General features: G+C 37.5%; 1 protein-coding gene across 1 annotated transcript; it reads right to left on the bottom strand.

Annotated features, from left to right (window-relative positions):
• Positions 1 to 8,008: 8,008 nt before the first annotated feature.
• On the bottom strand, positions 8,009 to 24,272 carry LOC139139512 (cell cycle checkpoint protein RAD17-like). The gene is made up of 10 exons (XM_070708425.1): positions 24,076 to 24,272; positions 23,311 to 23,380; positions 20,909 to 21,020; positions 17,421 to 17,642; positions 16,453 to 16,535; positions 15,627 to 15,773; positions 15,090 to 15,242; positions 13,426 to 13,546; positions 10,432 to 10,489; positions 8,009 to 9,404 (listed from the first exon to the last, which is right to left on the bottom strand). The coding sequence occupies exons 1-10, from the start codon at positions 24,270 to 24,272 to the stop codon at positions 9,221 to 9,223; spliced, it is 1,347 nt and encodes a 448-aa protein (XP_070564526.1). The 3' UTR covers positions 8,009 to 9,220.

The following is a 24,272-nucleotide window of genomic DNA, read 5'->3' as shown; positions in this document are numbered from 1 at the left end:
TCGCAATAACAACAGCGGAACTGCTTCCCATATTTATGAATTCGAACATGGCGGAGCAATGTTTGTTTGGAGCGGAAGGTCTTTGGGCAGATATCACACGAAAAAAGGTGGACTTCCATGGCGAAGCCTTCAAATTGGGGATATAAGGCTAAATGCGGGTACTGACAACTATTCCCTTAACTGGAACAAATACCTGTTTACGGCTGTGCCAAATAATATTGCGATAACAGATTTTCACCCATCCAGAGATTTACAACGGCCATGTTTTTTTAGACCCTTTAACTTCCTTCGAAAATGTTACGTTTGACCCTTTATGCGCATGCAAATAGAGTCTAGCAAGGGAATGGTTACCAGCGCAGATAACGTCTTTCATTCTCAGAATGTCGGAAGGATATTCCAAACACTACAACTTTCTGGTTACCATGCACTTTCCAAACGTTTCGCTGGTTGTTTAGATTATATACATACCTGATCGGTTTTTCTTTCCGCTGTAAAACAACAACTGTGGCGAGTAGGCCTAACTTTGCCAAGATATAAAAACACATCTCCGTTTTCTTTCTTTATGAAAAACTGGCATTTTCGACACAATTTACACACGCTAGCTACAACGTTTTCTTTATCAGATGCAACACCAAATTTTTTTCAGATGCAAGCTGACGCCCTTGTGCATTAGAGTTTATTAAAACGAGACGACTATGTTGAATCAAGCGGGAGATTATGGTAGGGGACCCGCAGGTGGTGTTGGTCGCGCCGGGTACCAAACTTTCAATTTCATTGAAAAAGTGGATTGAAGACAAGTCTACTTCATGTAAACTCGAAATTTGTCTTAAGAAATGAAATGTCATATCATTGACGACAAAAGTACACTTATCTACTTACTGGCTGTACTTGCCTACTAACATTGATTTATGTTTGTTTTCATGAATCTATACTTTCTGCATGAATAACCACAGGGGACTCTGACTCCTTGTTTTGTTTATGAGTGTATGTTTATTACTTATGTATGATTATATCCACACACAGTAAAGAACCAATAAAGAGTTGTATATTTATTCATGGTTGTCAGTAAAGAATGGTATTTGTTAGTTTATACTTTGTTTGTTTGTTTGTTTGTTTGTTTGTTTGTTTACTAGTGTAGTCAATATAAATTACACTTCAAAAAGTTTCTAATACAATCTCACGTATGAAACTACGCATACGCCGCCTTACTTTGCGATTAGGAGCGAACACGCATGTGTGTCCACCACTCTCTCTGTATACTCACCCTTTATTTAGAGAGTGGTGGGTAAACATTAGTGCTTACTTCTCACGGCAAAGGCGGAGTATGGTTTATTTCATACATGAGATTGTACTACAAACTTTTTAAAGTGTCAATTATTTACTATACTTGTAAACAAACAAACGAAATAACTTAACAAACGAACACCATTCTTTATTGGCAAACATGACAAAATATTACTCAAATTGGTTCTTTGTTGTACATGGAAATAATCATACATAGGTAATAAACCAAAAAAACACACAAACGAGGAGCCTGAGTTCCCTACGGCTTAACCAGGAAGCAATATTTCAAATGTTAGAGTATCGTAACACTTTTGCAGGTTGCATTAAAAAGGGAGCTTTCAATTTACGGGGAGGGGAAAAACTATCACTATAACCGGTGAAAATATGACCGAGAAAAGTCACCCTTTTAATTTGCTCTGTAGACTTGTGTCACATCGGTGATGACGTATCATTATTACGCCAAGTATTACACGTTATATATAGTTAGTTAGTTAGTTAGTTAGTTAAGTTTATTATAGTGACATGAGATACAAGTGGTTCAAAAAGAATACAATTCAGCATAAGGTTAACACCTCCCAGCCCAATGGGCTTATATGTCACTTTTAAGACAATTCAAAATATAGGTCACGAGGGCATTGTAAGCGGAAAACAATACGCTTTCAAACATTCACATATAAACGCTCTTTTCTCCTTGTAAATGCATGTTCAATAAACTTAGATATTCCCCTAACGTTTCTAGACATCAAAAATTTACATTTCTCAGTATCTGATGTCAAAGTTTGATAATCAGTATTTGAATTTAAATACATTTCCCTCAAATCGTCATATATATATATATATATATATATATATATATATATATATATATATATATATATATATATATATATATATATATATATATATATATATATATATATATATATAAATGTGTGTTGGGGGGGAGAGCGGGGGCGAAAGCCATGGTAACTTATAAGTTATACTTGCTGGCAGCCCGCGTTCTCAAACCATCAAACCGTGATGCTTATGGTTTTGAATTCCTGGCCCGCCCTCTACCAGCATAGTATAATAACTCTCCGATCACGTTTATTTCTGGGACAGCACTTTCTGAAAGCACTTGTTTCGGACGGCTGTAAGACGACTATCTTACAAAACGCGCGCGTTTATTCGTTGGTAGAAAATAATCCCAAAACATACACATTTCATGCGCCAGTACGATCGCGACATCCGGAACGTTCTTGCGCAAACCCTTGGTATTGTGAAGGGTACACTGATCACCTCTTTGAAGCTTTCCCATATGCGTTTAGTCCCTATGAACATAAAACGTTACGTCCATTATCCATGCATTATTACATATTAAGGTAGTATTCGCCACGAACTTGTAAAACTTCAACTTCTCAAACGTTCCATACCGAAACTTTAAGTCATTCACTTTCGAAATCAAGAATGAATGTCAGAGGTCAACGTGCAAAATTTCAATTGGTGCTATACCTAATATTTACCGACTCCTGAAATTTAAAATAGCCGCCATCTGTGTGCTAACTCTAGATCTTCACAAAAAACACCTGTGAAATTTTAGTTACCCAACGACCTTTAAATTTAATATTTAGCTTCTAAAAGTGGTAGACCCAAACAGTGCTATGAAATATTGAAAGTCCAATTATTTGTCCCCAAGTCGCATTCTACCTTCTGTACTGAATGCACCACCGCAATACAGACTCTAGTCAAAACCTTATAAAAAGTGAAATAAAATATTTTATTACCATTTATCGATCGGATAAAACTGATCATGGGACCATCTATTTTAAGAGGTGACGCATGTGACCGGCAATTTCTTTCATCAAGGGTGGGGAGGGGTCAAGACCCCAGTTTTCCGTGCGTCATAATTGTTATGAGAATAATAAATCAACGGATTGCGAAACACTTCTAGAAAACGCATGTAATATGAAAACATATGGTACGCCAAGTAAAAGATACAAAGATCCATCACAAAATCGACACATGCCCGCCAGTGATATAATTTGTTAATTCTCGATACTTCAATGTTCTATCCGGGGATCTAGACCTCCTAGAGTTTTTCACGAACCCTTCAAGCTGCGTACCATAAGGGAAAGTTAATCTCGACTGTTGGGCTGGGATGGGGAGGCACAGTAAGGAAACTCAACGTCTAGAAAAAAAATTGTAGCTTAAGAATGCTAAAAATTTGTGGGTTATCAGTTATCCTTTGGCGCTTATACAATACTAAAGGGGAATATTGCTTGTATCCTGGTCACATTTGCGAAGGTGTTTGTTATAATTGAGCTGCTGTGAAATCTGACTTTCACAGAATTTTTTCGTTTCATCGTAAAGAACTGTTCGATTTTTTCAGAGAAATGCATTGAACTAACTGACTAGCTAGGGCTTAGGGACCGAGCACAATTAACGGCAGGGGGCCGGAAGAGAAAATGGGGGGGGGGGGCACGAAAAAAAATGAGTGTTCTTGGGGTGGGCCATGAAAATTCAAGGGAAGGTAAGGGGTGGGCCACCAAATTTTTTTACACCATGACAGACATTTTTGTTCCCTGTTTAAGCTGTAGTGCCTTGTTAAACTTCTTGTAGCATGATGAAATACCAAGTCTTAACCTCACAATGCAGTTGTTATGTGTAAAATGAGCAGTTATGTATTATTATTGAAAATTGACTTCATTTGTCAACAATAATAATGGTTGGTAATGATACAGAGGCTAGGTTGAAACTGGTTATTTCATCATGCTATAGGAAGAACTAGAATACGTAGTGGACACACAGGAAAAAAATACTGAAAAAAGGAGAAAAAATGGCATTAATGGGTCTTTTATAGTTAGCCCATGAAGGACTATTCCAATGGCAGACTGTCATTACAGTGGAGTAACATTGAATATCTTGGGTAGTCATAGAAAGGCAGACACTGGGTTGTGGAAAGTGCATTGAAATCACAATGGTCATGTTATACATTTTCCCCAACATCTGAAAACATCATACAGATACTCAGTTGAAGTAAAGCATAGACATACCGGTATATGAAATGCTAAACATGCATACCAGCAAACAGACTCAAAAATAATTATGCAGTTCAGTTCAGTCTTCTCAGTGACAAAATTGTCCTAAAATTCTTACTCTTTGCTGTATCATACTTTGGAAATTAAAAAGACAATGCATTCATTCTATATACCATGGGTAATATATGTACATGACCCCTGTGTGACCATTTGTTCGGATGACTAGTTAAAGGGTTAATTTAAAATTATAGTAAACTGAAGGGGGAAAGTCACATGGAATTTTGCTCAAAAAACACTTATATTTAGGGTTGTGCAGGAATCTGTCAAAAATGTCCTCCAAATGCATGTCTTTTGTTTTGTTTCTCTTTTTGTTCAAAGTGTGTTCTATTTTGATCTCCTGCCTTGGAGTATGCATCATTTGGAAAGGTATTGAGGGTCAGTAGCTGTACATAATTTGGCTATTTTTTAGTATTTTGTGTTCTATGTGTTTCACTTGAAGTTCTTATTTTACTCAGAATATGATGAAATGCACAATATTGAGCTTGCTAGAGTAACTGGAGATGTGCAGTGAACTCTGTCATCATTAAAAATAATTCATGTCTAAATCAATGCTTCAACTATAACAACTATAACAGCACTGAATGAATTTGTAGATTGTTTGTGAGGTATTTGGTAATTTCATAATTCTTTGAGATTAAAATAGCACAACACAATACTGAAAAGTAGCTGTAGGTGTTACAAGTAGTAAAGTTAGAACATATGTTGTTTATTATTATTTATATATTTATTTTTTTATTATTTATTTCAAGAATGCAAGAATGTTGTTTTCACTAAAGCATATTTTGAAAGTTATTAGGATTATATACATGTGTACAACTTTGTACTTTTGTAATCTTCCTTTTTGGGGGGGGGGCACAAAAATTTTGTTGCCGGTGATGGGGGGGGGGGCACTAAAAGTTTTGCTGGTGTTAGGGGGACCTGTAAAAAATATATGCACCACATATTTTCTCTTCCAGCCCCCCCCCCTGCCGTTAATTGTGCTCGTTCCCTTAGCGCTCAGAACAATGGCACATTGTAATGTTTCTTGGTGTTGATTAGAGCATGGTTAGAGTTAATGGAACTCACCACCACCATATGAGATTTAATCTGACACAATGCAGCACAATACGCGTTATTGTATTGAATTTAGGATAATTGAACGCCATGCACCAGATTGAAATGGTGTACGGTACTGGTCATACATCGTTGCCTGGCTGCCAGGCACTTGGTAAATGTGACTGGGAAGCTTGGTATCATCAGGTGGTCCCGTTACGAGTTGTGCGCGTGCGACTACGGACAGTGCTGCAGTCCATGATTCGAGTACTACTGCATCAAAACCCCCTTCATTATTTGCTTGGGGGAGGGGATGAGGCAAGGCGTGTCGCATGGCAGGAATCCGGCAACTCGCAGCCCAGATAAAACACTATATAACGCAATACATTTCGCAATGAGAAATTATGATTGAAAGATGGAGGAGGAAGGTAAAATACCACAGGTGGGATTACGTTCCGCCTGCTGCGTCAATTTTTATCTGATTGACGACCCCACACGGAGAAGGTAGAAATGGGTTTTGACGTGCGTGGGCACGCTGTTCCGGTCATTGTAACCGCGACGGAAGTGAACTTCGTATCGCCGGGAATATCCTCCTTCTGGGGAACATCAAATCAACGTAGTAGATAGATACATGATTCTTCTCCACGATTGATGCTTGTTTGTGGCAATCATTCTCAATATATATATGATATGCACCTACAGTTGATTGATAATTCCAGACGGTAGAAAACTGACTGCGAATACTATACATTAACGGAACATCTCCCCTTCACAATCTTTCTCCTCGTTTGTCCATAGGGAAACCAGAAGTCTGGTTGCTGTTGTTGTTTGTATTGCTTTGTTGTTTATGTGTTAATGTTGTTGGTGACCAATAAAATTCGACGAACATAACTGTTGTTTGTTGTTAATGTTTCAAACGTAACGTAGATGTCATAAGAAACGCTACACGAACACTACCATTGCTTGGCCCGACATCTGGTTGTTGTTGTTGTTTCTATTGTTATTTATGTTTTATTAGTCTTGTTGTTTGTTGTTGTTGTTGTGTTTTGACCAATAAAATTCGACGAACATAACTGTTGCGTTGTTGTTAATGTTTCAAACGTAGCGTAGATGTCATAAGAAACGCTACAAGGACACTATCATTACTTGGCCCGATACAACTCTCTGCTAACGTGTATGAAGAGAGTGTACGTTAGCAGAGAGTTGTATCGGACCAAGTAATGGTAGTGTTCTTGTAGCGTTTCTTATGACATCTACGTTACGTTTGAAACATTAACAACAACACAACAGTTAAGTTCGTCGAATTTTATTGGTCAACAACAACATTAACACATAAACAACAATACAACAACAACAACAACCAGACTTCTGGGTTCCCTATGGTTTGTCCTTGCGTTCAACTTCAGTCTTATTCACTTGATAACTAAGGGGTACATAAATTGACAAAATCAAAACTATTGGTTACTGTCGGTGGTCTGGTAAAAGGGTCAATTGTAAAGGCCCTAAAATAGATCAGTGATTTTCACAAACATAATTGAGGTATCGAGATGAGACGCTCATTAAAAAAAAGGTGAAAGAGAGCAACGCCTTCCCCATGATTCCAGATGTTTAACAATGACTTGTAGTAACCAACTTGACCGATTGTAACCTCACAGACTACACTGTGTTTCTATAGTAATTCCCTTGACGATTGACAGCTTCCTGTGAATCACTAATATTGTTTACTGGGGTAGACAGCCTCTAAAGATGACAAAACATGATCATAATGTGATATATATGGGGAAAATAAACCGGCAAGAGAATCTGGCCGTTAAAACACCGAAAGCTGAACAATAATTTTCTGTGCACGGGACACGAAAGAGGGAATTCGGGCAAACAACGAGCAAATGATTGAGCAAAATCCATGGACAGGGTGTGCGCAGTCAAGAATCGACGCAATTTTACGGTCAAGGCAAAGACAACTACCTCAAGTTGTCGGAGGTTGAAACAAATACATGTAACACTCCGCCTCTGTGCCAAATAATGCAGAAAAGCATTCTAAAATTGAATACAGAGATACCTGGTCTTTATCGGATTACAATTGGTGGGTCAACTTGAGGGATGTGGTGTGCTAGTATCACAACAGTTTGAATACCAGCTTAGTCGTTAACATGGCTTCCCAGGAACAAACGTTGGCGGCCTTGGACTAAATTTTCCAAACAAATTTTTGCTTTTACATGTATAACCAAATACACTGTCGCATCGGTAAGTATTCTTTGAAAAGTACTGCAAGAGCTATACTATGGTAGGATCCTCTTTGGTTGGTCAAATTTTGATAAGAGATGAAAATGGTTACTATTGTCCTTCTGATTATCTCTAACAGCCACCGGCTAACATACTCTCTGTAATTTGTACTTTGAACTTGTATTAGAACTTAGTTATTCTTATATTCTGACAGTCTAGGTTTTTTGGGTCATATCCTACTCATACACGGTACACCTACATCAGGTTCAATGATATCAACCCCCCACAATGACCTTAAGAAATCTGGGCTGTTCGCATAAGCATGCACAAAAACGACTCATTTACACCTTTACAAGATTATGTGCACTATCTTCATAAATGAAAATCGAAATCTCTGTACATACTACAAACCTTTATTTATATTCAAAAAAACATTTCTGCCCTATTTACATGCATGGAGCAGGCTCTTCAGTTTGTTGTGGACAATGTACTGGTACTCAAAGGAAGCAGGAACATCATACCATAAGGCAGCAGGTGGTTGAAACACCCGATGCTGGAAGAGTTTTGCCATCGCTGACATTTTAGATTCCTATTCTTTAACCCACAGACGTGTTTTGATTGGGTTTCAACCAATGCTGGTTCTGCCTCACGACAGTTGAAATCAAATCCCTATTCTGTGACATGAATTATGGCATTAATCAGAACTTCCATAGACAAAAGCGGAAGCCTGGATAGTTGCTATGGGATGGATGTTTTCACTGCATTGTACCCCTTCCGTTTGATGGAAGATTAAACTGAAACTTCAAAGGTTACAGTCTTGAATCTTCGTTTGAAAGTGCAATTCACATCTTGATGTGAATTTGTCAGATTGGAACTTTTAAAAGAAAACAATACGCAAACTTCAACGATAATCATCAGAAATCTTATGCATGTTTACTCATGGAGATAAAACCTTCAGTTCCATGGTTTACTGTTTGTGTGTAAAACTACTTGGAGCAATGTCTCTTTCACATCTTATAAGGCATGTGGCGATAAAATCTCTTCATTTCTGAAATGAGGTTTAAAATAAACTGTATATTCATAAGTGTGAGTAGGGGAAGAAATGAACACAATCACTGAATATATTCGTTTCACAGTGAAGAATGCTCCACCATGTATGGGTTGAACGGTATTTAACTGGTGGGTAAAGCGCAAAAAAGAATTTCTATATGTTTTATGAGTGCATATCACTTGATTGTCACACTGGACATAGAGGCAGTTATCCTGTGTCATCCTTTTGGAACATCGGTTTTCAATTTCTAAATTTCCTGCCTGTAACTCCAAATCAGCCGCTGCTTTCCATTTTAACATGTCACAGTCTGTCAGTCAATCCGAGTTGATATGCGTTAGATTGCTCTCTGTATTCTGATTGGATACTGCAGCAGGTGTTCATTCTTCTCTTATGCAAATTGCAGGAAACTATTTGTAGTTTTGTCAAATGAACACCTCTTCATTGCAGACTGACAGTACAACAGAATGCACACCATCCAAGCCCTCATCTCAAGAGCTCCATGTAGTTATCACATTCAATGTTGTCAAGTCTCTTTATAAGAGGTCATGACCTTTCAGTCATCATCAAAGTCCTCTATTACTATTTCTTCATCACTGCTTTGAGAGCCTTGCACACTCAAAGCTGCTTGACTTGACTCGTCTTCTCCTACACTTTTTGGAGCAGCCACCGGCATGGATTCTTCTTCGTTACGCAGTACACTATGGACATCCTTTTCATCCAGTTTCTCCGGCCACGTCCTGTTCAAACAGCAAAAAAAAAAAATTGGAAGTGTAATTCAAGTACATGTAACCTGTCATTTAAAAGTGCTCTGGTCAACAGAACATTGAATTAAATGTACAGGTAGTAGATGTGTTGTCTCTGACAATGTATTGTGTCATCTGAACTTTGGAACTCTGATTAGTTTGTGTATGCAAAGGCATGTACGCAATGTGAAGTATTGTGATACTGGACACATTCAATGAGGATACATCTTTCCATACCAATGTCACCATACCCATCCATACGACTGACATTGGTATAAAAGATGTGTGCATATGCATTGGGTATGTGTATGAAGATGTGCGCCAATCTTCATAAACATACCCAATCCATATGGCACACATCTTTTATACACATACCCAAACCATATGGCTGACATTGGTATAAAAGATGTGTGCCATGTGGATTGGGTATGTGTACAAAGATGTGAGCCATCTTCATAAACATACCTTATCCATATGGCACACGTCTTTTATAAACATACCCAATCCATATGGCACACATCTTCATGCCAATGTTAGCCATATGGATTGTGTATGTGCATGAAGATGTGTGACATATTGAGGTGCACATCCACAGTACCTATGAGAGGGTGTGTCAGGTGCCTAATATAGCATATGTAGCCACTGAGAGTGGGAGTATTGAGTGGAAGCAAATATTTGATTGAAGAATATTCAGCAAATAACGCATCCTAGTGATACAATATGTGGATGAGACATGGTGCCGCAAGAATGTATGCATTTGTGTATTTAGTTATTATGATTCATCCGGCCATCGAAACTGAGATATAGATTCCATGTATTTGTGGCGTGATTTATATTGTAGTAGATAATAATTTCACAGCACTGAATATTAATGTTTTACATTAGTAACTACATTTGGAACTATGATCAGCCTGCAGTGAAAATGATTTCTAAAAAATGTCTGCTTGCTTCATTGTCTTGTCGTGAATTGGAAAGTACCTTAGATTCATTACGCTCCAAATGTTATGATTAAACTTCTTACCTTGTTTGATAGTTTGAATCTGTAAACTTACAAACTTCTTGAATAAACGTTATTTGTCCTGAAAATAGAAAAAAACTTCACAAATATTTGTCAATATGAAGTTGTATGGTGTTGTGGCCCTTGATATTTGTTTTTGTAAAATTTTCTGGAACAATTCCTGAACCAACGTCTCTCCCCTCCTTAACAAAGGCAGGCATCATGACATGGATTGTGCATAAATTCTGTTTCATTTGATTTTGCATATCTATTAATAATAATTTATAAATACTGATCACCATTTCACCTTTATAAAAATGACAACATCAATTTGAAAGACTGAGTAAGAAGGTAAAAATCAAATAATGATCTTAACATGGGCAGCCAATGACATCTTCTAGAGGCACACTTTAACAGAAAAGATTTGAGCCATTAACCTTCATGATGGGATGTTTCAAAATTGAAAATGACAGAAAAGGTCAGAATGACCAGATACCCGCGATAAATCAAACACTGCAATGCACTTATAGACTTGATACGAGAAAGTTAAGAAAGTTGTTGGCACACTACGGTCTAATTGCAACCGTGTAGATCTGCAACCTTATGTATCTGGACCTGAAATGATATGCAATTACAAAGTAAACGATGGCCTGATACCACTATAAACTAACCATAGAAATATACAGTTAGGAATCAATGTCTACAATCTTTTATTCAAACAACTGCCACAACAGGCCTTGTTGCCATGGTAAGGATGTGCAACTTCATCTGTTCAGACATGGAAGCAGTCAAGCAATGGCATCATTTGTGAGTTCAGGTAGCGAAAATGTTTCCTCAGTCTGGGGCGATTGACCCTTGTAATCTGAGACCCTCATTACAATGGAATGTCCCCGCTGTCGTGTTGCCCTGCCGGCTGTTTAATGATGTGGTGAAGACAGATAACATCTTTACTGTCGATATACATCTCCCTCCTGAGAAATTGGGGAAATCTTCAGATGGGCAATAACCATTCAGATCTTGTCATCATTTCCCCAATTATCCAGCAACCACATGGTTACTTTTTATTGTGGCAATAAAACACTCTTTTTATGGTTTTTCTGTTTGGTTCATTAATGACCTACAAAGGTTGTCACATGAAAACTAGACAGATGGTGGCGGGAAAACGACTATTACAACTTTTGTCCCTGACAAAACTGTCTGATAACCACGCACTCTCAGTCAAACTTTCTTGTCTCACAGACCTGTTCGTGCTTTCTTTCAAACTGAACGACACTGTGCTTCAGGCAGAGAAAATCTTTCTCGGAAGTGATAAAACATCTCTTCCTACTTTACAAAGCTCATTCTATTTGCTTGTCTGTGTGTTGCAAAACTGTATGGTATTTCATCAACTAGTATCCAATCTGTGTTCTGAATGTCAGATATTCTGACAGCCCTAGAGGTTCTGGTTTAGAAGGACGGTACTGTAAATATTAAAGTAGGTGTTCCTATATTACAGAATTCAGATGTTTCCTTTTCAATCCTGTACAAGTATTTAACCTAATCTGATTCAGTACAGGTGGCATACGCTTTAACCCTCTGAGCGCCAAAGTCAACTTTATAAAATATAACCCAGACAATTTTTTCAGGTCCAAACATTTTGTTATGATTTTTCCCTAAATTTTGACCAAAAACTGGAGTTTATAATAGGGTACTGTCCACCTGGTCCAAAATTATAAAAAGAATTGCGGACAAATTCATAAAAATTGGTGAAATGTGTCACTATAGTTTTTGGTGGGAAAAATTTCAGCACTCAAAGGGTTACGCATAATGAATGTGAGCATTGCTGATACCTGGATTGAGATATAGAATGTTTGGCGCTTGCACAACTTCTTTCCTTGCAACATTGACATCTGATGCGAGAAAATCTGACGATAACACTGTACATGAACCCTCTGTGTTACCATAACAACATGAGACTGTTTGTGCTCCCATTGGTACACCTAGGGTTTGTGTATCAATAAACCAGATCTGACTACAGCTCTTTACTATAAACAAGAATGTAACTCTGAGACCAGCTCATATTTACTAGAGTATACGTACACGTAATGGTAACAATGTGATACATAAAATCAGACTAGGTGAAAGAATATTGTGGTAATATTTTGTTTAGAATTATGGCTTTTAATAGCATGATAATCAAAGTTTATCTTGGCTCTTGGTAAAGTAGCCTATTTCAGATCATTCTGTAAAAGTACATTGTTGGTGACAATATTCTGCTGGTTTGATAATCTGGAACACTTAAATTTTGTTTCCACTGACTTTATCCAAGATATTATAGGAAAATATCTACAATCCAGGTAGAGAAAGCACCTCGGAGACAGATATTCATACTCTAAAATTTTCACAATTTTGGTCTTTCACTTGTGAATGCTCATTTTAAAGCTCTTTGAGTATGAAAAAATGTTACCATCTTACTGTTTCGAAAATGCACAATTTTTACTTTTCCTCTATAAAGTTAAGGCAGGAACGGTGAAAATTTTGAATTTCAAATATCACAAAATGTTGAGTAATTTGTATCGCTAGTTCCAAATTTAGCACGGTGACCCATGAATTTTATTCTTGATTTGGTAAAAGAACGGTTGAGAGTTTCATTTAGGAAAGTTAAGTCTTTCACTTTAGAGGCACATACTACCTTTAAACTGACTACCATTGGTACCCAGTTTTTGACTGAGAAATGCTGTACGCTTACTCAGGTTGGTCAGTAACTTTCACATACAGATTGTTTAAATTGAGAACATAAAAATATATTTAAATAGAAGACAGTTATGTCCAATGGAGGGTTTTCAACTACATGTACTACATTATATGTGTGTGCCTCATCTAACAGTAGCAAGAAATTCACTCTTTCTACTCCAAAAAAATTCAAGTATAATCAAATCTCCTTCATTTGATTTGTTTGATAAAGGGGCAAAAATTTCCCCTTTCATGAACGCCCTGAGAAAACACATTGTAGAGGTGCAGGGTCAAGTCAGTATTTACCTGGACTGTTCAATGGCACATTTATGAGTGCCAAGAACGGCAGCAACTGTGTTTGTAAATCCACTGGAGTCCAGCAATGGCCGCTGAACAAATGTCTGGCAGTCAGAGCACCATTCCGATACTGTGAAATGTATGTAAGACAAGGCGAAAACAGTGAGAAAATGTGACTTGTGAATTGTTATGAAGTGTTATACTGTGCAGAAAACAGGGCTAAAAGCACAACATCATGGCATGATGACAAAGTTACACAAATATTTAACCAAAAACAATAGATTGCTAAACAGAGTGAAAAGAGAAAGTGACAGGGTATGGAGACTTAAAGCTCAATAAGCGGTATCTTTGGCTATTTTTTCAGAACTTTCCTTTTATGGTTTCCCTACACTTTCTGCATTGAATCCCTACACTGTAATTTTAATGCCAAGTATTTAGCATATCAACACAACCTATATGAGTATAATCTCCGTTGTCATTGTTGAAAACTGTATTAAAGTCAGGACTAGGATTCATTTGTAAACAATAACAATGATCACTACACACATACAAGCTGTATTGACAAAAAGAATACTCAAAATTTCAGCATGACAAATGGATTAGGGTCAGAAACGGTAGTTGATATACAGAACAGAATACTGAAAAACTTGCCACAAGTTACAGCTTATGTCCCTTTAACACAGCTGTGTTCATGCATGGCTGGGCAAAATCTGTGCAGTATCAGTCATTCCCTGACCAGTATCAACATGAGTCCTTAGACAGTCTAATTTGCTAGTCCTGTGTACATGCCTTATCAAGGAAGTATATCAGTGTCTCTGGTCAAGGGAATGGCATAGATTCAGCATTGTGGTATGGTCATAGGTACATAATCCAGCTCTTCAATAAGTATTGTAACTCAGCAACATTTAATTAAAGTCAGACGGGAGGTTGTGTCCGACCCACTTGCAAGAATCTATGCAACGCTTGTTCAAATTAGAGGGAAAAGGCCTGTAGATAAGTAGACCGTGACCTTTTCATCCGTTGAGTGGTGCTTTTTGGTAGAGATAACATGCCGGTATCTGATCTCATTGTCTGTGAGTTTTATATCAGATAATAAGTCAATTGGACATCAGCAGAATGGCTTGTAGCTCTGCAGTCAGGTAAATGGGACGCCATGCCGGCAACTTTGTATCTATATGCAGGGACACATGGTAGGGTGGGTGTTGTTGACATTTGTGAGTTTCAAATTCTTATTGAAGTTATTTATCTATGTAAAGGGAAATTTGCTATGTAAGGTGTAGGGTCGATGTAAGGGGGAAATCTGAGAACTTTAATACCCCTTAGAATGAGACCTAGCCAGCATTTCATATTAATCACTGGTAACCTAGGGAGTCATGAGGGTTAGGATAAGGGACAAGAAAAAACAGAAAGAGGACCCAAAGGATAACAATTCTAATTGGTATCAAATGGTTTGGGTTCAGTAATTTTCAGGTACTCAAGAAATTTCATAGCCTGGTTATACACTATTTGAAAATTGATTCATTTTACTGTAAATTTTACTAATATTCTACATTTGAGCACATGGATAAAACTTAGAGAATACTGAAAAGAAATGCGATGCATGAAAAATCACATCATTGCTGCAAAAACAACAGGGAAAAGTCATTTAAATTCATAAAGATGGCTGCTATCACCTTTCTATTGACTTCAAACCACTGAGGTTTATGCAGTGGTTTCCATCCACCACCACCACCACCACTCCTACCACTGTGACTTCTCTTACTGTTACAGTGAATTACCCCTCTTGCAGCCACACATGAACTGTACTGTTGAAGGGTTGACCGACTCTGCGAACAAATTTGATATTATCTCTTTCTTTAAATTGGGTACAACACCGATTATGTCAGAGCAGTACTTCACTTCCTGGACTCTTTATTTTTGAGATGGACCCTTAAGCTTTTCTTGAGTGGACCTTAAGCTTTTCTTGAGAGGTCCAATCTCTCATAAAAAGTACAAAAGTTGGAATTTCAACCTTGAATATTTTTCATGGTAGAGACCAATTTTTAGCAATTGCTATCACAATTCTGGTACAATTTTATTCGCAATCCATTCTTGCATCAAAAATTTTCACAAACTTAATAAACAAAGCACACAAGTACATGAGCAACAAAGGGTTCCTTCACTATGTTTTTCAAAAGTTACATACAAACATCTGATAAAAGATTGCTTACTGTCCAGTCAATGGTGAGATGATCGGCGTCACTCAGGTAAGTACTGGCACTGACTACGTCATCTATGTCTGAGTAAAAGTCAAGGTAGTTCTGATGCAGATATGATGTGAAGAACTCGCTACTCATGTGTGTCTTCTCAACCACTTCCTGTAAATTGACAACAAATTACTTGCAGTAATCAGCGATCTGCATTTCATGGTACAGCCCTTGCTTTACCAATATGAGGTAAAGGATATGGGATAAGGTAGCTGGTGGGTAAAAATTCTAAAAAAAGAATAGATGAATAATGAATAAGTAAGTAAATAAATAAGGATTAAATAAATAAACAAATGAATAAATGAATGGAATGAAAGAATGGGATGAATGAATAAACAAATAAATAAAACATGAATAAAAACTGCATGAATAAGAAATAAAGAATAAATTAGTAATAAATAAATGCATACACACACACACACACATTTATATATATATATATATATATATATATATATATATATATATATATATATATATATATATATATATATATGAATGAATGATCATCACGGAAAATAATAGATATGGAGCATATTCTGTATGGTTATAGAATATACACATAGCTAAAAAGTACAGGTAATGATATCTGCCTGCCATTGCTTGGAAGTCTGCTGTTAGGCTGAAAGCCAAGGCTGCGGTTGAAGCATGTTTTTCCCTCCAAAATCAAATCAAATAAAGTAAAGATGATTTACATATGAAACCTGTTCAATCTACATAACCAAATGATAAATATGAAAAGTTGTTCACATTTCAGAAGGGACAATGCACAAAGATAAAAACAACGTACTTCTGGGTTAAAGGTCAGTGGATCTCTCTCATGACTGGAAAGGTGAACTGGCAGCCTTGGGCTGTTCTCATCCCTCGGGTCTCCTGAAAAATGTAGTTTGGAAAGGAAAATGTAAAAATTTATGAGTGGAAAATCAACTTTTTCCATGTTAGTTTAGGTTCAATGAACCTCTCCGATCTTTCCCGTTCCCATACACACACATACACACATCATTGACTGTTGGATCAACACTTGCTCTTGTTTCTGCTTTGTACATACATTATACAAAATCGTTCACCAAGCTAAACAAGGACAGTTATCTTCTGCAGATGAATTCAGGATCAGGCAATTACAGCAAATGTTACAGGACTTGAATAGACATGTCCAACTTCAAAGATATGACAATCTGCTTTGGTGTTTTCAACATATGAGCAGTCCTCTTATGTAGACTACCGTAAAAACCCTATCAATTTGGCCACTCTTTTAATTCAACCACTCTATTTTTCCTCAAAATGAAATTTTACCCTAATCAATTCGACCACAGATGGAAATAGGGACTTTCTCAATCTCTACTAATTCAACCAACCTATCATGACAAACCATTTTGAAAATGTTATTTTTGATAACATACATAGAACAATAAATGTACGGTACAGTACAGAACATGTCTGAGTTGGGAATTCAGGAAATTCACCTTTGATTGTTTCAATCATCCAAGATGGTAAGCATATCACTTATGAACTGTTGAAAAAGTGCAAATCTCTAATAATTCCACACTAAAATTACTGTGGCTTTGTTGACTTCCAAATAATTCTGTAATTTAAAATTGGAATTATTTTTTCTAGTCGAACTGATAGGGGTTTACAGTATTAACACACATGCACGACAACTGATCATGTGGAGATATTCCGACAAGTTTCAAATCGCAGTGCCCTGAGAACACATCATCCATCAAAAGTACACTTGCTACAGTTCCACCGCAAACTTACTCTTTGAATGTAAGATTTTCCCCAGAGCTCTGAATAAGAACATGGAGTGATCTCTGCCACCTATGGCAGGTGTGTGCCTCGTTTCACCCCTACTGTCTTCTCTTGATTTGGAAGATGAGTCTCTCCCCTTCCCTGTCCGTTTCTGCAGCTTTCCTGAGAAGCTCTCTTTTTTTGTAAATGACGACTTTTTTAAACTTTTAAAATAAGCAGCCACGTCTGGATCTGAAAGTGAAAGACATGTGTAATGAGTTGTAATTTTTTTCATATTGCAAATTTCCAATTTTTTCAGGTACGGACACCTACCTCTATATACATGCACATTAAACTTTGAACACAGCAACCCAAATATTCTTTTCCTAGTCTCATTGACCTTTTGAGAGCTGTATTTTTTTCCACCAAAATTTTAATGCAACGTTTTACCCATTTTCGTGAACTTTTCTGTAATCTTTCTGATAATTTTGGACTAAATGAACACAATACTTCATCAGCCACAGTTTTTTCTCAAAATTTTGGCAAAAATCAGACAAAAATTGACTGAGACATATTTTATAAGGGCAACAAACATTGACTTTCCGCTCAAAGGGTTAACTTGTTTAGTATTGAGTTGTGACCTATCTGAATAATTATAAATCCTGTCACATCAAAGCAATTTCAATTACTATATTGCTGCTCTACATTAACTTTAACAGTATTTTAATTAGAAAGGGGTTGAAATTTGTCTGTGATCACACAAAAAAAGTAAAATGTGTTGTAACGTGGTGTGTCCTCTCACACTGAATCTCACTAAAGCTTTAAATTTACATATATACATCAGGGCTCGAAATTAATTGTTTACACTGGTAGTCCACTTGGACTACCATTTTCTGAAGTTGGTAGCCCAGTTACAATGGCTGGTAGTGCATGAATATTTTAGTTTAGGGATACTGTACTCGTCCGAGTATAAGCCCCGGTTCAGCAACACAAAATAGCAGTAAAACTAGGGCTTCAACTCGAGAAACCCCATGTTATGTGTCACGAACGCTTAATTTATGCTAATTTATGTACATTTTAACACTTTCTATCACTTTCAAAATCGGCTTATACATCCAAAGAAATTGTAACTTGAGTAAAGAAAAACAGAAAAAATATTCTCATGATCTTTATGAACTGGCATGCCTTGTTACACCCGAGTCCCTCTATACAGAACGTAATACATTGATACTGATCGACAACCATAGATAAAAGACAGCGAAACTCAGCCAAGCTTAACTGACACAGTGTTTTATATTACTATTTCAAATCAAACTGATTACACAATCTCTTGATATAGAAGTGACAGTTTTGTGAAATTTCAGCATCAAAACCCCAAAACGTGACACAAGTACGTCTTGTATGTTGCCGATCAACAGCATAGTGTGAACTGGCATGCAAAGACTGCACACGGAAAAGCAACTCAACATTCTAGTATCAAACGCTCTGCATCTTGTGAAAACAACAACATAGCAGTGAAAATTGTAATAGTCACCAGAAAAAACTCTTCACAGATGAAAGGATAATTGCTTCAAACAAATGAAACTGCATGTTGACTGCATTTAGCTCGTCCGAAAGTGACGGACATCGCACGCCAAGTATTTCATGTCCCAGGCTTTGGTAGTCCGTGTGGGCTACCATTTCATGGACTTTGGTAGCCCCAGGGAAAAGTTGGTAGTCTGTGGACGTGGGACTACCGCTAATTTCAAGCCTTGATACATACATACATACATACATGTATACGTGTGTGCATGCATGCATGCATACATAAATACATACATAGCCCGAGTATATACATGTAAGTACATAAATGAATACAAATATACACACACAGAGTTCGCGTTTACGCAAAAATCGTGCGTATATACGCATTGAAATTGACTCTCTACGCATTTTTTTCATCGTTATGCGTTTTCTATACGCAAAGGATAACACCGAAGCACTCCCCACGACTGAGCTTAGGCGACAACCAGACTAAATTTGTTGCAACACATTTCTGTCAATCACTCATATTGTGTGGAAAGTTTCGGATTCTCTGGGCGTTGTCTGAAAAATCGGCATCGTAGTCCACACGTTATCACGTTAGGCACGTTATCATGTCAGCTGTGCCTATGAATTACGTTGCTAATTTTCAGGCGAGCGATAGTTTCTGAAAGTGAGTGATTGACAGAAATGTTGCGACAAATTATATAAATGCCAACCGTGCACGATCATCGCGTCTCGCTGTTCCCAAATTTTGATCAAGCACACATGCAGCATGGCGTCGAAGCAGACAAATCTGTTTTCTTTCAACTTTGCTCTACGAGTCCGTGAAAAAAATGATTCATCGGTAGAGCTCGTCGGAATCCCGATAAATTTTGAACACTGCAGAAGTGTCTGGATGGTAACTGGTCGTTCCGGCACCAAGTCGTTTCGGCCCAAGTCGTTTCGGCCTCTCAATTTCCGGCCTAAGTCACTTCGGCACTGCAACCCAAGACGTTTCGGCATCTGTGTTTCGATTTTTTTTCAAACTATTCAGTAATTGACTGATCCGTCATATTCGTAAGCGTGACCTTTGCGTTCTGACCAGTACTTTATGTGCATTTTGTGTGAATTTTGCCGTGCTGTTTCGTCACCGCTTTCAAACTTTTGCCGTGTCGGCGGCTATTGATATTGATAAACTTGTGTCACAGATTTGAAAATGATATGAAGTTTTTTCTTACGGTCTCTTCCCATGTTCTCACAAATATTAAAGCATGTACTTTTTAGTACTTTGATTGGTAACATTACGCTCCAGCACTAGTTCCCACAGGTAGCCTTCAGCGGTGCCGAAACGTCTTGGGTGCGGTGCCGAAACGTCGGACTTGGGGCCTGAAATTCGAAGGCCGAAACGTCTTGGGCCGAAACGACTTGGTGCCGAAACGTCCAGAAACCGTCTGGATAAGCTGCCATAACTCTAACTTTTGGGTTGCCCGATGTGTTTTGACGGTCGCATGTCTAACCTTCGCTGTTACGTTTCAACATTGTTCAAGTTGTTCGTTAAACTGTTTTCATTAAAATAATGTTACATCGTACAATCCGAATATGTAGTGTAGGTTTATTCAACGGCACATTGTATTTTGCAGTCAGTTTTTTCATCAATCGAGTGCGGAAGTGAAATTACGCACTCAAATCCAGCCATTACGCAATTTTAGCAGACTAATGCGTATGCCGTACGTGAGGAGAAAAAGTCACCGCGAACACTGACACACATACATTGTGTACAGACATAGATACATGTATAGACTGTACATACATACGATGGTATGTACATACTATTTGGCTGGGCAAAAAGGTATGTTTTAGTAAACTTGAATTACACAGAGTCGACCCAATAGAGATTCGGCATTCTGCATTCATGTGCAAAACTCTGGCATAACTCAGCACATAATCAAGCTAGATGACGTACCTATCTGCAAAGGAAATCAAAAAGCAGAGCCAAGGGCCAGTAAATCACTTACCCTGCAGACAAGTGAACTGTAAGGCATTGATAGCACCTCGTATATCACCTGAACTTGCACTTGTTAATTCCTCTAGGGTCTCTTTGGAAGGCATCGTAAAATTTACATGTCCCTACAATTAATAAAGGCATATATGGAAAACACGGGATAACTCAGGTACATGGTAGTCATACATAATAAATGAGCATATGGATAAGTTAATCACAGACGGCCATTACAGAAGATGAAAAGATATGTTTACTTGGGACTTTGAATCACTGATGACCTTTGTATGTGGAACAATAAAAATAAGTTGATCTCGAAATTACATCAAAAAGCACTGAAGCTAATGGAGTAATGGATTGTGAATTGCAGTGATGGGTTTGTAAACATACATGTGCAATGCATAAAGAACAGTTACAAAGGTCATGTGAAAAGTTTGACGTGAAGTGGTCAGGAAAGGAAGGAAATCCAACATGTTTATTTGATCACATCATAGATATTTGTAAACATTCAGCATTTCCAATGTCACATAATATTGGACCTGGATCCTGTCAACCCTTTTCTGTTCTTTTCACCTGCGTTTAGCGCCGAATGTTTGAATATTTGAGGATATCACATGTCTTCGCTGGGTTATCATTCACAGATTTGCTACTCACTGAAGCAATAAATGCTTCTGTAGTGTTACATTTTCATTACAGAATCAATGATCAGAAAAATTGAAATATTACAATACCACAAATTTACAATACCATAAATAACTACTAATTTGAGGGTAACTCCATGGATAGCATATTCTTTCACAAATTGTCAACGGTTAATGATCAAAAAACTTCCTTTTCATAAATTTAACCAACTCCTACATTGTTTCATGCCAGTACCCTATTGGAAGTGCCAATCTCTTTTTTTTGCCATTTTACAGTTTGGTTGGGAAATCATTGTATTCTTTGTATGTCGATAACATTCCCATCTGCGTAAATGCAATATAAACTTAGGAGGAGGAGAAATAAGTTTAGAACTCTCATCCTTTGAAACTCTAGACTGGATTAACCAGATCGGCTTCAACTTTTCCGTGATTAACAAAATGCATGTATTGGGTCTGGATGAGTCCTAAAAACTGGTTGATGAGGCGATTGCAGTTGATAAGATTTCTAGATTGGTTGATTAGTCTGTCTTTCACACAATGTGCTACTCCTAACATCTTAAAAATTCATCCCACAATCCCAGAAAATCCTCCTTGGGGGGTCTCATCCCCCTTCCCATGCATGTTCCTATTGATCAACACGTCAGTCTTTTCAGAGTGCCTTGTTTGATACATGTACGCGAGGTCAAAGTTCACCCCGCCTCGTTGTTTTATTTCAACCCGAGGAGAATATTACCGCTAAGCATGTACCTGGAGACCGCATAAAGTAAGAGGAATTGCCATAAATATTGCACAATGGAGAGCTATCAAACAAACATCCGCATCATCTTGATGGCCAGCATGACATTAGGGGACTCTATAAAAATCAGGAAAGTAATGCCATTCACTTGTGCTAAAAACCATGTCTTGTCTGCTGCATGAAGGATGCATGTATTCTTGTAAACATCCCACAAATATTTACGGTACATCTTCATGGCTGTAAATCTGTATTTTGATTGTCATGACAACCTCTCTCTTAATTTTGCCAAATGTACATGTATTGGTCTGCGGCAATAAATTTACCTATAGAGAAGAAGACATTTTCCTGTTTTGGATTACATTATCTTTGCCCGTTGTCGTAAATATATACTTCTCATATCTTTTGCAGACTGGGAACACAGAAATCAGGAGAAGAAGAAATGTTTTCAGCAGTTACTAGCTTTCACCCAAAACACTGAAGTTTTTCAGACATCTTTAAATAATCCATGGGCATGTAGGATTTATATACAACACATGTACACCTAAAAACTGATATTTCTGGGACAGCAAGTCTGAAGTGTTAGTTTCAAGTCAAGCAAAAGCCGACAGCCACTTCTGACTTTGTGTCTTTTATTTCCATTAATATTTTACATTACAAAACAAGACAAATTTTGTCATGGGACTCTGTATTTCATCAAGGTCCCTCGATCACCTGATAGAGGGACCTTGATTTCACATACAGTTTAATAGGAGCCAGGATCTACATGTACATTGAGTTTTAAATTTTCTTTGGGATACAGTACTTCATGTGTCTTTTTGATATAGTACTAGGTGGGCATGTTGGGATATTAACAGATTGTCATGAATCATTTAAGCTTCCGGAGACAAATTTCTAAGCCTTCTTTTTCCATTGATGAAAGAAGATTATCAAAGTCTGTCTGTCGATTCTTAAGAATGTTAACATCTGTAGATGGATTCAACTGCAACGACCACATGTCGGAGGCTGAATTGAATCTGCAATATTGTTATTGGACACACTCACCTGACTAGCTTCATTCTGAGCCACTCTAGTCAACACTTTTGTCATGCTGGTTGGAGCTACAGGATTAAAGCTGTAAAAATAGACAATGTGGAGAAGGCAATGATATAATTAACTACCCCGGAATGGAAAATTGAAAAAACTTAATTTGTTTATTTACAATATGTCTGATGAAACAAAAACAAAATATTGATTATCAGCTGAACAATTATGACATCCCTTTGTTGAATGATGTCTACATTTGGAGCATGAATTTCAACGACTGGCAAAATAATGATGGGCACCTGTAAAGACTACAGACACTTAAGTTGTAGCAAACTGCACCATATTCAAGGGATATTACATGTGTCTATGGCATGGAAAAAGCTAAATGTTTTACGAGATCAGAGCCTTGCATGCATGGAAAGGTACTGGGCCAAAATATGTATTTTCACCGTGTGAAAAAGGAAAAATTGTATAATACATTTTGAAAAAATAACAACCGTTTAAGCACGGAGATGGTAATGCATGCATCTACACGTAAGTGAAATGAATATAAATATCTTTTCTCGGCAATTATTGAATGTTTTGTAGAAAGTGTAAATGTCAGCTTTGATGATGAAACACAGTCTTCCTTAATCTGACTGTATTGACATCGGCACATCAACAACTGGGTTCGTCAATGGTATTTTCTTGGCTTAGTGACATGCCAAAATCTGGTACATGTAAATATAAATACAGGTTGAAATACAATTTGAAATCCTGGCTGACAAAGCTGTATGGTCTCACCTTATGTTATCAATTCCCAACGACACCTGCACATTCTTTGGAAACAAATCCCTGACAATGGATTCTCCACCAAAGCTATCGCTCAGGATGAACACCACCGGACATCTACCAGTCACAGAATATCGCCTCAGAATATCGTGGAAGCTGTATGGGTCCCTGAAGAAGGCATTGGCATGTCCTGTTGGAGGTGATAACAT

The sequence above is a fragment of the Ptychodera flava genome, chromosome 8 (genome assembly GCF_041260155.1).
Source record: "Ptychodera flava strain L36383 chromosome 8, AS_Pfla_20210202, whole genome shotgun sequence".
In the NCBI taxonomy this organism is placed as follows: Eukaryota; Metazoa; Hemichordata; class Enteropneusta; family Ptychoderidae; genus Ptychodera; species Ptychodera flava.
Note: the sequence above shows the minus strand (reverse complement) of the source record. Positions and strands in the feature narration are given on the sequence as shown.

Bases quoted from the DNA above. Each gene is read 5' to 3' on its own strand.
- LOC139139512 (XM_070708425.1), bottom strand. From the start codon at position 24,272: ATGTTATCACCTCCAACAGGACATGCCAATGCCTTCTTCAGGGACCCA. The intron at 17,643-20,908 runs GTAAGTGATTTA...TTTCACTTTCAG, and splicing joins ACAGTTCACTTGTCTGCAGG to ATCCAGACGTGGCTGCTTAT. The intron at 10,490-13,425 runs GTAAATACTGAC...TTCTATTTTCAG, and splicing joins TGTGCCATTGAACAGTCCAG to GACAAATAACGTTTATTCAA.